At 43.8% G+C, this 10529-nt stretch overlaps 1 protein-coding gene across 2 annotated transcripts in view; it reads left to right on the forward strand.

Moving 5' to 3' along the window:
• KIAA0586 (KIAA0586 ortholog) overlaps positions 1–10529 on the forward strand; it is a 637696-nt gene that overhangs the window by 198044 nt on the left and 429123 nt on the right. For both annotated transcript variants that reach the window (XM_086937986.1, XM_086937987.1), the window contains exon 14: positions 6619–6796. In XM_086937986.1, the coding sequence (XP_086794112.1) occupies positions 6619–6796 (178 nt within the window). The remainder of the gene's footprint in view (positions 1–6618; positions 6797–10529) is intronic.

A 10529-nucleotide genomic window follows, 5' to 3' on the forward strand; every position in this document is an offset into this window, starting at 1 on the left:
CATTACGAAAACCCACCAAGGCAGAGTGTGCTTACAAATTTACAAATGCCACTAACATAACATAACACATAGCATAACACAGAACAGAACATATACACAAGTAACATAACTAAAATCTTTAAAAAGGCTGCGTTGTGTAATGCATCAAATGTAATTTCCAACAGTTTCCAGACAATTCATTTAACTAATACCCTTGTTTTGAAGCACCTTTTACTGAGAGAACTGCAGGAGGGACTGATCAGGAACACATTACAAAAAAAGGAAAAAATAGTATTTTAGCATCCCTTAATTGATAATCTGAAATGCCTCGATAGAAGGACCACTGCCGGTCTCTCGTAGAAACGAGTTCTGCCCAAGGAGATAGCCGGGCTGAGAGTCCTGTTAAATTAGCCGCCGCCTGGCAGATAATCTCCTGGTCACTGTCTAATAATGTCATGAGCGCGGACAGCGCAGCCAGACTTCCAATAGCCCTTTTCCCCGCGCCGTAACTTAGTGCTAAAAATTGATTGTTAACGAAGCAAATGAATGAAGCAACTACAGCTTGGAAACCATTGAGCAGACGCGCATATGCTCCCCAAAGGATCCATTCGTACAAAGTGAGTTGTAACAAGTTAAAAGGCACTTTACGATCTATCGCACCATCCTGCTTCCTTCGTCCCCCCAGACTGAAAATAAGCCCAGTTAAAAATCAATTGCTTAAATTTTAAGTTCATCTTGAATCCAATTGCTTGGTAATGTACAGCGAACACTCCGTGCTCTTCTTTTAAGCGATTGATTGCTCGAATTGATGAAGAAATCTTTAGATGTTACCTTTAACTGTACGAACAATAAGCGGCTTAGAGCGACAAAAGGGACGCAGCCACAAGAGCAGCAACAAAAGGCTGAAGTTCCACTCTGACTGATTAAAAAAAAAAACAAGCACCTGCGGCTCGCGCGGCAGCAGGGGGAGAGAGAGGAGGGGGCCTGCGTGATTCCCTTGCGGGAGCGAGCTGCAAGGTGCGATAATTGCTACCATATGGCGCCAGCTGCTTGCTCCCGCAAGTGAATCACCAGACGTGCACGCGTTGCCATTGGAAGCAGGGAAAGCTGTGCCGATGACTAAAGGTCTCTTTCCAAAGCAGCGCATGAGCGCTGCGTAGGCGAGACCTAAAAATGGTTACGAAAAGTGCAGAATTATCTGTTACTACTTTCTGGGACTTGCGGGACTTGCATGCCAAGGAAGATGGAGGTTTGGCCTATCTAATGCTTCTGTGTCCTCTAGAGAGCTGTGGCTTTAGGAGAAACATTTGTAAAATAAGCAAGTATGAATGATTGGGTGATGCATCACAGTGGGACTTTCCTTCTATCTCTAAATCACTGACTGTGTTAGAAAGCACATTGCAGGGGGGGAGAGAGGAGGGGGCCTTCGCGATTCCCTTGCGGGAGCTAGCGGCAAGGCACGATAATTGCTACCATATGGCGCCAGATGCTAGCTCCCACAAGTGAATCACCAGACGTGCACGCGTTGCCATTGGAAGCAGGGAAAGCTGTGCCGATGACTAAAGGTCTCTTTCCTATGCAGCGCATGAGCGCTGCGTAGGCGAGACCTGAAAATGGTTATGAAAAGTGCAAAATTATCTGCTTTCTGGGACTTGCGGGATTTGCATGGCAAGGAAGATGGAGGTTTGGCCTATCTAGTGCTTCTGTATCCTCTAGAGAGATGTGGCTTTAGGAAAAGCATTTGTAAAATAAGTAAGTATGAATAATTGGGTGATGCATCACAGTGGGACTTTCCTTCTATCCCTAAATCACTGACTCTGTTAGAAAATACATTGGACAACCTTTGTGACACACAGCCAAGAATATCGTCTTACAAACCCAAGAAAACCTCAAATCAATGTGGTGTGATTCAGTATCAGATTGTGTCTGTGTTTCCCTTGACTAAGTTGCTTGGCCTATGTGATCCTCCCTTCTTTGCTCTCCTCCCTCACTCGGATGCTTCCCCAACTCTTGCTTGCCTTGTTTAATAGGACAAGATTCTGCTTTACCAAACTTGAAGAGCGCACTGAACTTAATTTTTAGGTCTCGCGACCTATCAATGCGCGCAAGCGCATTGAGCGGAGCGAGAATTCAAGTCCTCAAAATCCTCGTCAAACCAAGGGCTTTTTGCTGCGGTTTTCTTTGAGTTCACGTGGCCACAGGCACGCGCTTTTGGGCCATAAACTCTGTTCCCCAGCTCCAGGACCTCCCCTCTCTCTCCCCGCAAACACAGCCTTACTTGCATTTCTCCTCCCCCTCCCCAGCCAGCTTCACCCAGGCCGTAGCAGCATTCCTCCCACACCTTTGAAGTGAAGCTTAGCTTCACTTCAAAGGCCCCTGCTGCTTCACACCGTGTCGCATTTCTCCTCCCCCCTCCCCTTCTCTGCCTTCCCTCCGTCTTGTTTCTCACACATGTTCGCCTCGTCGTTTCACTACTCTCCTATCTTTTCCGTCGTTGAGCTCTAGTCCCAGTTTTCCATCCATTCTTTTCTCCTTCCTTTCGCGTCGTGCTTACTCTCCTGTCGTATTTTACCTCTCGTTCACACGCTAAATTTCTCACTGGCTCACTGGCTGTCTCTCCAGCCTGTTTTACCTCGCTTTCTCTTCAGTTCTTTCAAATCACCTCTTTACATCTGCAGCGAACAATTGAGGCATTCCATGCCAAAGAAAACAGCGAGATAATGCGGAGGGCGGGGAGTGCTGTCATATGAGGGGAGGGGGAGCTAGTGGTGGTGGAGAAACCAAGTGGAAAGGGAAGAGGAGGGCTTAGGCTGCCCCAGGAATGTGTGGTGGCTCACTTCCTCGAATTAAAGCCTCAGGCTTGATCCGCAAACCTCCGCCAGGCCCAAGACAATGCCAAGAGTTTCCACTCCGGCTCTTTGATAGCGGCTTTCAATGGCTGTTCCGAACAGGAAGCAGAACATACGTCAGCTGAGAGAATCAAGGCCAGTTTTCTCACGTTGGCCCGTCTCCTCCTTTGCTGCACTTGCTCACCTCTCACCCCTGATTGCCCCTCTGGGAATCCTTGGCGCTTAAACAAAAAAAAAAGCTGCTGTGGAATTTTGCTCGAAATTCGCAGTAATCTTAAAGACCGCGAGGACAGGTTCGTGTGCATTGTCGTGAAACAAGTCCCCCTAAGCTAATGTCTAAGTCGCATGCTTTCTTTGAAAACATTATTCATTTGTGACACCTTCTGTATAAAATGTAAGTTGCATCTTTTTTCTGGAAAAATAAAAACGCCATGCAGTTATTAGATGTTTGGCAAAACTGCACGTTTTGAAAATGCATTTTGCTTTTTACTGAGGGGAAGTCGTACATTTTCTGCCTGAGAATTGTTTAAGGACTACTGCCACGTAAAGGACGACACTACCTCTCAACCCCTTGTCTCAAAACTGAGAGTGAAGTAAGACATTGAAGAGGGTGGTCCTATTAAGATGATTGAAGAATGGCCGTTTTTTGGAGGGTGCTAAAGGTTTTTTTTTTTTAAAAGGGTTAACCATTGATGTTTATGAAGGCTATGTTCCATCTTTGTGCCTTAACTGGCAGTTCAACTCACAGCTGGGGCTGCACTGGCATATTTTTTTTTTAAAACAGGCATTGAAACGGGTCCCCACTGGGCCCTTTATTGATGTCCTCACTTCTACAAGAAACAAGCACTGGCGTTGCCAATAGGTCTCGCAGTAGGAAAGTTGGAGCTATTGGTTTTGTAAATGACAAAGCCCTTTATGTTTTTAAAATGAAAACAAAAATAAAAGGCATTGTTATTTGCAATTGTAATAGCTCCAACTTTCCTACTGCGAGACCTATTGGCAACGCCAGTGCTTGTTTTAATTGGGTGCTCTGATGCTGTAATGGCACCCCATCTTAAATCTTATTGAAATTAATTTTACTGGGTGACTATTTTTGAAGTTCTTTGTGAAGTACAGGTCGCTCTCTTCCCTGCTAGTCTGAAAGGAAAGATTCCATGAATTTTTAAGAACTTCTAATGGACTCTTTTAGTGAGTTATCCTGATAATACTGTTTAGAAGCACTGTTCTGTCCTCCTGTCCCAGTGATGATAAACCTTTGGACAAAAGATATTACATAACAGAATAAAGTATGATTTCCAGAGTGAAATCTCACTAAAAACAAGACATTTAAAGGTGGTGAGGAATGATACTCCATTAAACAGTGAGAATCTCAATTCACATGTAAAATTAACATTATTATTTCCCTAACTGTAGTTCTCATGAGATTTCAGGTGCATTCTACAGAGATCACTACTATTGCTCTACCAGAAAAATGCTATATAAATAACTAGCAGCCCGTCCCGACGTTGTCCGGGTATGAATTGCTGCCGGCCAGTAGTATATTGTTTTGTAGGATTTCATTTAGATAGCATTTCTTATCTGTGACAGTCCTGTGAAACGCTCCGATTCACAGTGCACTGCCGATGCCCTTAAGAGTGCGCATTCATTAGTGTGTGAACTCGAGTTTCCCTACTTTATTTTTCCTTGCAATATTATATAGAGCGAACTCGACAACATGGCATGAGCACAATTTACATTACAGAAGAACACATTCATTTGTGGTAGGCACGGGGAGACACAGCGATTTGCCTGGAATCACAAGATTTTGAGCTGATGCCGAGATTCGAACGTAGCTCCCCAGCTCTAAAGTTCGCAATTCTAGATTTTGTGGCTGGAGGTGTGTCTAAAAGTGTATGTCGGTGCTGGCCATCAATGAGAGAGACCTATGCATCTTTTAAATGGGTGGTGAAAAAATATGTATATGTTGCTGGAGATGTGGGGCGCCGTGCCACCAATGTATTTACCGGGGGAGGGTAAACACCCCTTATTCCGCAACTTTCTTTCCGCATACCATCTCTCCGCATACTTTCATTACGAAAGTACCATGACTCCGCAATGCCATTATAACGCATGGCATTACATTTTATATGCTTTTACCACGCATACATTTACAACGAAATTCGTTGTAAATGCATAAATGGTAAAAGCATGTTTTTAAAAAAAATGTTTGGATAAGGTAAGTATGGGTATATGAGTATATGTTTTGGGGTACTGAGGTATATGTTTTGGGGTGTTTGGGTATTTTAAGGGTTCAGATATAGTTTTGGGTTATGGGGTACAGGGGTAGTTTTAGCGTTTAGGGATAGGTATGGCTTTTGGGGTACAGGGGTATTTTTAGGGTTCAGGGCTAGGTTTGGGTTTTGGGGTATAGGGGTATTTCTAGGGTTCAGGGGTAGGTTTGGGTTTTGGGGTACAGGGGTATTTTTAGGGTTCAGGGCTAGGTTTGGGTTTTGGGGTACAGGGGTAATTTAGGGTTCAGGGGTAGGTTTGGGTTTTGGGGTACAGGGGTATTTTAAGGGTTCAGGGCTAGGTTTGGGTTTTGGGGTACAGGGGTATTTTTAGGGTTCAGGGCTAGGTTTGGGGTACAGGGGTATTTTTAGGGTTCAGGGCTAGGTTTGGGGTACAGGGGTATTTTAAGGGTTCAGGGCTAGGTTTGGGTTTTGGGGTACAGGGGTATTTATAGGGTTCAGGGCTAGGTTTGGGGGTACAGGGTATATTCGTAGGGTTAAGATGGGTTTGTGTTTAAAGGTGTTGGGGTATTTTAAGGAGTAAGGGTGGAGTATGATTATGGGGTGCAGGGGTATTTAACGGGAGCAGGGTGGGATTAGCACACAATATGAGACATGGCATTATGGGTGGCACGTACCACACGCCCCCAGCGTTTGTCACGACCCCAGCACATGCCCACAGCACAAGGCAGACACGCCCACAAGGGACTACTTTGCTGGCACGGTTCTTTTACCTTTTAAATGTATATGGTGGGCGTCTGCATAGCCTATGTCCTTCTGCTGCAACTGCCCTTTCCAACGCTGTATTGGGTGTAGTGATTGGTGCTGTGGTTCCGGAGATTACCCGCCTCAAAGGTTTGGGCTCTCTCTTTATTACATTAGTATGGATTCCTTGCATCTCCATAAACTGCATTTTGCCCTTCACAAAGATGGCAGACAGGTGGGAGTACAGCGTTCATAAATTTTTGATTAGCGATTGTGGAGCATATATGTCCATTCTCATTATAAGAGTGTACGTATTTCCATTGCAGGGAGCCAGGATGGAATGCTAGTCCAATTATTGCCCATTCTTCTGAAGTTCAATACCTGTTTCTTAAATTCTTTGAATTTTCGAACAGATTTGTTAATAATGAAAATTCTTGTTTGATTTAGCCACAGGCCCTAGGGTTTCTTAGTCCGTCACCAAACTAAAATTAAATATTTAATTTTTTCTGAATCATAAACTTAAAAAGTAAATTTTTAAGCAATTAACTGAATATCAAATGATTCATTTCATTGTGGAGGTCTGCAAATTACAGGTAACGTAAATTCTTATGCTTCAGTTTTAGAATAGACAGTGTCCTATAGAAGTCCAAGGTCCTTGAAGGTTCAGGTCAGAAGATCTTCTGGTCATCCGAGAGGGCTGTGAAGGCCACATTGAATTCTGAAATATCTTTCGATAATACATTTGATTCCACCTAGGCTTGTTGGTAAAGGCTTGTCTTGCCATGTGTGTGCCTAAAACAGCTTTTCCTTATGTACAGGCACCTAGAAAAGTAAGCGAAGTAGTTCATCCCACCGAAGAACATCTCACACAGTTGTATGGGAGACCTATTTACCAGAGCCATCGCAGTACTCTTAAGAAAGGACCATACCTCAGATTCACATCTCCTTCTCCCAAATCCAAACCTCAAAGACCCAAATTGGTAGAGTGTATCAGAGGTAAGTGATTCTTTAAAAATATAACTACTGCCATCTGTGTGGTATTTCAGACCCATTATTACTTGTTGACTTGCAATATGGGGTTTAAATACTTAGGATGTCAAATTGGTCTTGTTTTGGGTTATGGAGATATTGTAGTTGAGTCTAAAACATTTATATGCTGACCTATGAAGAATGATTTTAGGATCTTGTTTGAGATTATTTTAAAAACACCGATAGATTTTACAAAGAAGGTATGAATTACAATGTGTGCACTTAATCACCTATATCATATGGTTCCTTCATAACTTGTTCAGAACGTGTTTGTCTTGGGTTCACCGCCTCCCCACCGCCTCACTCTCCACCCCTGCCCATTCATTAGTGCGGTCAACTAGTGCCATTTGCTTTACAAAAAAAACTTAGGTCACACCTTCAAAGGCTATACCGCCCCCCGGCAGCCAGAGCGCCTTTTCTCCAATCGATAAGCACGCTACAGGAATTGGCATTAGTAGCCCCAGATTTTACAGTACTCGGAGATTTTAATTTTCATTTGGAAAACACAGCAGATAAAGAAACATCAATTCTCATTGATGATTTTAAGGCAGCTGGGCTAAATCAGCTAGTCACCTCAGCCACGCATACAGCAGGCCACATTCTTGATGGCCTATTTACAAGCAATCCAGATATCACCCCCCCCCCCCCCCCCCCCCCCCCACGGTTGTCCCAGTTGTGTGGTCAGACCATGCAGTAGTGGTCTTCTACATCCCCGTTAAACAACACAAAAATGTACAGACGGCTAAAAGTAATCATAGGCTATGTAGGGACTGGAAAAACATAAATACCAAAGCTTTAGCTGAGAAGCTTGAAAACAACAAACCACCTATAGTGTCAGATTCTCATCTAGCAGTCAATAACTACAATCAATGGCTCACAGACACTATTAACCAAGTAGCGCCCTTAAAGAAACTGCGCCTGAATCGCGTAACACCATCGGCCCCTTGGTTCTCAGAATCTTTAAGACTGGAGAGGCAGAAATGCCGCAACCTTGAAAGACGTTGGCGAGTCAGCTATGACAACAATGATAAAGAAAGATATCAACTAGCATGGTCAGGCTATCGAAAGACATTAAGAACGGAAAAAAGCAGATACTTGTGCGAACAAATAGAGTTGGCCCAGAACTCCAGCAAACAACTATACCAGGTAGTGGCAACACTATCAAACACTCCAACTCCCACAACCATAGATACGAATCAAGAATTCTGTAACAAAATGGCTGATTTCTTTAGGACCAAGGTCACAGAAATCTTTGACAAATTCAATAACATTACAGAAGTGGAACCCTCGAGCTCACTGAACAACATATCACCCACTACTCCCTCTTTGGTTGAATTTAACCCTCCATCCCTGCTAGAAATAAAGGATCTCATCAAAGCCACCACGTCGGGTTCTCCTCTGGACCCCTGTCCACCGGCCATTATAAAATCATCCACCGACGTGGTGGCCCCAGTATTGGAAAATATTTTCAATACTACCTGTAAATCAGGGAACTACCCTCAAAGCTGGAAATCAGCTATAATAAAGCCACTTTTGAAGAAACCTACTCTTGATACCTCAGAACTAAAAAGCTATCGTCCGATAGCAGCGTTGCCTTTCCCTGCTAAAATACTTGAAAAGGTAATAAATAAACAGCTAGCGAGCTACATTGACCAGAACAACATGCTTGCCAACACCCAGTTTGGGTTCAGAGGAGGCCATGGCACGGAGACAGCGCTTATAAAGGCCTCTGAGGAGATCAGACAGATCATGGACCAGGGTGGCACGGCAGTCCTGATTCTGCTGGATCTCTCAGCGGCCTTTGACACGGTTGATCATAACACTCTGATCGACCGTGTCACCGCCATGGGCATACAGGGCAAAGCTGTCGAACTCCTGGCTTCTTTTCTGTCGAACAGGGAGCATTCGGTAAAGATGGGAAGTTTCTATTCTCCGACCTTTATGTTGCCCTGCGGAGTCCCCCAGGGATCCTCGCTAAGTCCGACACTCTTTAACATCTATGTGTCGGACTTGGCGAGGGTCATCAAAACCTTTGGGATAGGAGTGACTTCGTATGCAGACGACACTCAACTGGTGCTGGCAGTGAAAAAAAACGGGAGTGAGGTCGCAGCTAACTTCCAGTCAGGCATGAGAGCAATTAGTCAATGGATGGATAGGAACTGCCTAAAACTAAACACTGATAAGACTGAGGTAATGGTGTTTGGAGATCTACAGCCATCTTGGTCTCCAACTTGGTGGCCTTCGGAGATGGATAATCCACCTATCCCGGTTCCGAAGGTCAGAAATCTGGGAGTGTTGTTTGATAACAAGTTAAACTTTACCAGTCACGCCAACGCGGTGGTATCTTCATCCTTTTTTACGCTTCGGAAGGTAAAAAAGTTGTTACCATTCCTTCCTCTGTCGGCTGGAAAAACCCTCATGTCCTCCTTGGTGTTGTCCAAGGTGGACTACTGTAATGGGCTTCTGTTGAATGCCCAGGAGCAGGTTTTCAACAAACTACAAATGGTACAGAACGCAGCCGCACGAATTCTGACCAAAACCCCAAGTTTTGCTTCCATTTCCCCTATTATACACCAACTTCATTGGCTCCCGATCAGAAAGAGAACTAAATTTAAAGCTTTATGCATAACCTACAAAGCATTAAACAGCCTGGGACCTGAGTTTTTCAGGGAATCTCTGTGTAGATATGTCCCTAACAGAGTCTTAAGATCAGCCTCTTCTGCGGCTCTATGTATTCAACGAGTGAGAACGGTCACATGGGGAGACAGACGCTTCCTTGTGGCCGCATCTAAACTCTGGAACTCTTTGCCTACCCACATAAAAAGCAGCCCATCTTTGATGATTTTCAGAAAGAAACTGAAGACATGGCTATTTACTCAATAACTTACAGGGAGTGCCGCCTTTTTTTTTTCTTTTTTCTGCTAACTCAGCGCCGAGACACCACGCGTGGTATTTGTTGCGCTCTACAAATCTTAAAAATAAATAAATAAATAAATTTAAATTGTATGTAGTAACAAAAATTCTTTGCAAAGGGAATCACATCCCGCCCGATGATGTGTTTAGCACTGAAATGCTTTCTCAATGTTCCCAATGACATTTTTGTTTCTCCAGTATTAGATCTTTCATAGATTCACATACTTGAATCATTCCCCGTTGTAGAAGTGGGATTCCCACAGTATTATATCAAAGCAATTACATCAGTAGCATAGGCTAAGATGGCACTAGGCCATGAATTTAATAAAATAAAATAACATTAAAAAAAAGACCCAAACTCAGACACCAGCCAATCAGGCAATCAGGCAATAGCACCATCTAGCACCTTCAGAGGCTAGTTCCCTCAGATTTTCTATGCGTGTCATGTGAAGAGAGTCTCCCTGAGCTCTGCTCAGTTATTTCTTCTGGTTTCAAGAACCTTCTACCAGGTCAGATATATATTGCTTTCTTTATCCTTGGGGATTCACTGAACATGTCAGACCATTCAAGAAAGGGATTATTCAGGTCATGTAACACCTGTAGCAAAAAGGGACTTTACATTGATGATCCTCATAAAAAGTGCATTTACTGCCTTTATCCTGACCACACAGTCAAAGAGTGTAAAATATGTTGCACTTTCTCACAGAAGACCCTCAATAACAGAGAGGTTGCAGAGACATAAGTCTAAAGACAACCCTATGTCTGATGAGGAAAGTGATGATTCCCT

The sequence above is a fragment of the Lissotriton vulgaris genome, chromosome 9 (genome assembly GCF_964263255.1).
Source record: "Lissotriton vulgaris chromosome 9, aLisVul1.2, whole genome shotgun sequence".
In the NCBI taxonomy this organism is placed as follows: Eukaryota; Metazoa; Chordata; class Amphibia; order Caudata; family Salamandridae; genus Lissotriton; species Lissotriton vulgaris.